The 4549-nt window shown below is 40.8% G+C and overlaps 1 protein-coding gene across 2 annotated transcripts in view; it reads right to left on the bottom strand.

Moving 5' to 3' along the window:
* tmem154 (transmembrane protein 154) overlaps positions 1–2689 on the bottom strand; it is a 16484-nt gene extending 13795 nt beyond the window's left edge. The window contains exon 1 of one of the 2 annotated variants that reach the window (XM_015035027.1): positions 1815–2689. In XM_015035027.1, coding sequence (XP_014890513.1) covers positions 1815–1884 — 70 coding nt within the window. In that variant the 5' untranslated portion in view covers positions 1885–2689. The remainder of the gene's footprint in view (positions 1–1814) is intronic. The other variant, XM_015035028.1, reaches the window with a different exon arrangement.
* Positions 2690–4549: the final 1860 nt, after the last annotated feature.

Genomic DNA, 4549 nt, shown 5'->3' with positions numbered 1-4549 from the left:
GTGAGGTTTCAATGCACTTCATACAGTCATGGCCAAAAGTTTTGAGAATGATTCAAATGTTAATTTTTACAAAGTCTACTGCTTCAGTTTTTATAATGGCAATTTGCATATACTCCAGAATGTTATAAAGAGTGATCAGCTTAACAGCAATTTTTGATTTTGGGTCCATGGCCTGGAAACTCCCCAGATCTTAATCCCATTGAAAACTTGTGGTCAATCATCAAGAGACGGGTGGACAAACAAAAACCTAGCAATTCTGACAAAATGCAAGCATTGATTGTGCAAGAATGGACTGCTATCAGTCAGGATTTGCTCCAGAAGTTGATTGAGAGCATGCCAGGGAGAATTGCAGAGGTTCTGAAGAAGAGGGGTCAACACTGCAAATGCTGACTTGCTGCATTAACTCATTCTGTCAGTAAAAGCTTTTGTTACTCATAATATCATTGCAATTGTATTTCTGTATGTGATGAAAACATCTGACATACACACATGAAAACCAGAGAGCAGCAGATCATGTGAAAATATAATATTTGTGTCATTCTCAAAACTTTTGTCCATGACTGTATTAATACCTGTATGGGTCCCAATACTGAAAACAAATTCTAATTTGGGTATCAGTGACAATGTGCCAGGTCCATAAGGACAAAACTTATGGACCTGTCTAATTCTATCCTTTGTGCTCTGAGCAACATTGGAGCTCAACTTTTCTGTATTGGATCGGTATCGGCTGATACTAAACCTCAGATATGGATATTGGTACAGGAAGTGAACAAAGTGGATCAGTGCATCACTCATTGGTGTCAGGACATTCACCTCAGACCCACTGAGGGAATCTTAACTACTTTATTTTTGTCCTTTGATCTCAGTAAAGACAAAGCTGAAGTTTTAGTTATCGTTGCAGACATTCAAATCAATTCCAGAAATATTGGGAACATATTTCATGTAAAGATACAAACCATCATCAACATCATCTGGAGGAAATTGCCAGAGTGTGACCAGTTCTCTCCTTGTCCACAGCAGAGACTTTAGCTCACCTTTTTGTAAACAGGTTATTGTATCGCTCTGCTTTCTGGTCTTACTAAAACAATTAGGCCGCTCCCCTGTGACCGTGAAAGAGCAATGAGTTTAGACTGTGGATGAAAGGATTTAAAGGGTTTTACGAGCTGTCATGAAAGCGACAGAGAGGATCCTGACTTCTTGTGGTTTTGGGGTTAGAACTGAATGTATTACTATGTGCCAATAACAAGGGGAAAGTTACAGATTAGATTTAGGCATATTAGCAACTGAAAAGAAAAACTGTGATGAACAAAACACCATCAAAAATGAGTCACAGGAACTCTGGACTTCCGTCTGAACAACCAGTTACAACAAAAATCCAAAAAGGAGTTACCAAGTTCACTAATTACACAGAGTGAAGGTGGCGTTCCCAAACAGGAGCCATTCCCAAAAGATTTCCACTTTCTTCGTTTTAATCTGATCACCTGATTATCTGAGCAGTCGGTGAGTTGTGAAATTTGGAACAGAGGAGTCAGGCTGGAGCTTATCTCAGGACAGAGAAAGCAGATTCCAGAGAAACGAGTTTCTGGCATGAAGAAGATTAAGTGAAAAGAAGATGAACCTGGAAGGAACGCCTTGTGCTTTTTGATGGAAGACTGTTCAGATCTGGACTTTTCAGCCAAAACTGGAAAATCATATGGCAATAAAGTCATGGAGGATCAGAGCAAAAAAGAAGAAAAAAGAGGGGGAAAGCAGCATGGGGAGTGGAGACAGACAATGACAGAGTTGTTTTCTGACGCGGCGGTTTGTCGGCCTACCTGTCCCGGTCAGAGCGCCGAGCAGCAGCAGCAGGAACAGAGCCGGGGTCTTCAGCCGGGGGCCCATCATATTATCAAGCAGAGGCACACACTGCCATTCTGAGCCTGCTTCCTCCTGTCCTGTCACAGCATCACACTTCCTGATCTAACGTTTTTTGTTTTTTTTAACTAAGCCACACGAAACACACCCACACTCACGTCGATTGCTCTCAGATCTGATGCAACAAGCAGAGTGTGTGCTTGTTGCTACAAGTCTGATGGCTCTTGATCTGCACAGCGATCACATTCCTGTTAGTCAGGTCAGCAACGGCACCAAGGCGGTGCCGTTGCTGTGGTGAGGGGTAGAGAGAGCTAACTTTGAGGAAGGAAGAACTTCTTCCAGAAATGGCTCGGTGGTGAATGCCAGCAGGTCAGGTGTCTCCTGTCAAACAGCCGCAGCGAGGCGGCTCGCAGTTCACAGTTGTGTTCTTCCTGCAGGGTCCCAGAAAAACGGCGTGCAGTGGATTAGCAACCACGGATCCGAGGGTCATGCTGCTGTGATTATCTCTGGGTTCGCTGGCCTACTTTCAATAAAAAGACAAGGCTCCACATGGTTTTCTTCCAGGAAGGACAGCGACAGAGACGGGGCGTGTTTGAACACGACTGCTGCAGCCAGTCTTATCAGTCAAGCAGGCCTCAATTTTTGGCACAACAAAAAGTGGCATTGAGGAGCAAAACAGCTGGAGAATTTTCTCGGAAGGCTGGTTTTCACAAGAGCCAGGCGACGTCAAATGACTCCGTCGTGGTCCAGAAACGAGATGAAAACACTTCGGATGAGCAGAGAGAAATGTCTGTACGAGAAGACGAGCAGCTCACACAGTGACAGCTGCATCAGACTAAATAAATGAGATTATCATGGGGAAGTTCATTTATTTCAGTGATTTAATTTTAAAAAGTTACACTGAAGTTAAAAAAGATCCATTACCAACAGGGTCAGGCATTTCATTCTGTTAATTGGATCATCGTGGCTGTTAGCGCACTAAAACACAAAATTCTGATTCTCAGACAATTACATAGGAGAAATCAAGATGATTTTTGACAGTGAAATGTTGCGTTATGGCTGTGTTTTAACCAGTGCTGTCAATCTATTGAAACATGTAATTGTGATTGATCATGCACTAGCAACATGATTAATCACTATGCCTAACTTTGTGAGCACAAAATAAAAATATGCATGCAGTTATAGGAATGCTGGCCTGAGCAAGCCCCGCCTTCTGTTCACTACAACCAATTAAAATGCAAGAAATTATCTGTTTGGTTTTTTTTTGGTTTCAGATAATTTCATGACTCGGCAGCAACTAAGGGAAACTTACACCACAATGCCTGCATACATGTAGTATCAAATTTGTTCAGAGGACAACTGACAGATATTTAATGGTTTAGTTCTAGGGTGTCCTGCCCCTTTCTGATGATGCCCTGGACAACTATACATTCCCGGCCCTATTCTCAAATTTTTTTTTATTGCCTCAAACCAAACGTGTCTGAAGATTCTCAGTTTTCTACGTTTTCATATTCAGGCAGGTTCAAAGGAAACAGTTTTGTTCTAAATGTTTTAGTTTAGTAATGTCCCTCTCCATTCATTTCCTAGGAAACTGAGCGATGAGGCAACAGTAGCTCTTCCTCATCCAGCTGAGCGACCGCAGTAAATGCATGTGAAACTTTGAGCTCATAGATGTGAACATGCGAAGCAACACAAGACAGTTGAGAAATGTTCAATTTTAAGTGTTGTCTAAAATATGATTACTTCTTTTCTGTGTTGTTTTAACACAGACTTTGTTTGATTTTGAAGAGGGAGAAGAGGACATTCTCTCTTTTTTTAAATATTTGTGCTGTTGTTGTGATACTGGAAATTTGTACTCAGTTACTGTAACCCATCAAGCTGTGTGTGTGTGTGTGTGTGTGTGTGTCTGGGCGCTCACCCACACAGTATGTTTTGATAGCACTATGCTGCCAATATGATTCACCACATGATCTCATGCAAGCCCACAGTGTGATTCCTATTAAGCGTTATCAGATGCTGGCAGATAAAGCTGAAGACATTTGATCAAACTTTGGATTTGTCACAGACTGCTGGTTGCAAATGGCCAAAAGATCCAAAGGCAAAGTTTTTTTTGTTTGTTTGCTTTTTATTCGCTTGTTTTCTGTTAGATGTCAGCACAGCACTGGTTCACCGCTTGAGTTAAAGCCTTTTTATGGCAGAATAATTGGTTGATTTAGTAGAGTTGAGTGATTTAACAAACCTGGAAGAAAAACTTATCAAATTTTACTACTTTTGGCTATTAATTGAGATGTATGTTGATTGCAATCCAACAAACTGTTGAGAGAAGCTTGAGGAAGGAATCCCTTATACTGACCAAATGTAACTTTTGAACATATTTTAGGAATTTGAAAATTTCTAAAATATGTTCTCGCCACATTTTCTGACATTTAGCAAATAGAAATAAATTTGGCAATTCTAGCTAAACTAAAACAAGAAAGGTTTACTCTAACCTAACTTCAAACAGTGAGAAAGAGAAAATGTGTTTGTATCTTTTTATACAGACACATATGTGTCTGTATAAAAATACATATATATAAATATATATGTAAATATCTGGTTTTAACTAGATCTACGTCTTGCTGAACCCCCCCCCCCCCCCCCCCCCTCTTTCCTCTTTTCATTTTGTTTTTTTTCTTCATCCCCTCTGTTCCTTCTT

This window comes from Poecilia latipinna, unplaced genomic scaffold, assembly GCF_001443285.1.
Source record: "Poecilia latipinna isolate Pla-1442-1.1 unplaced genomic scaffold, P_latipinna-1.0 Scaffold321, whole genome shotgun sequence".
NCBI classification, from domain to species: Eukaryota; Metazoa; Chordata; class Actinopteri; order Cyprinodontiformes; family Poeciliidae; genus Poecilia; species Poecilia latipinna.
The sequence above is the reverse complement of the archived record's forward strand: the minus strand, read 5'-3'. Positions and strand labels throughout refer to the sequence as shown.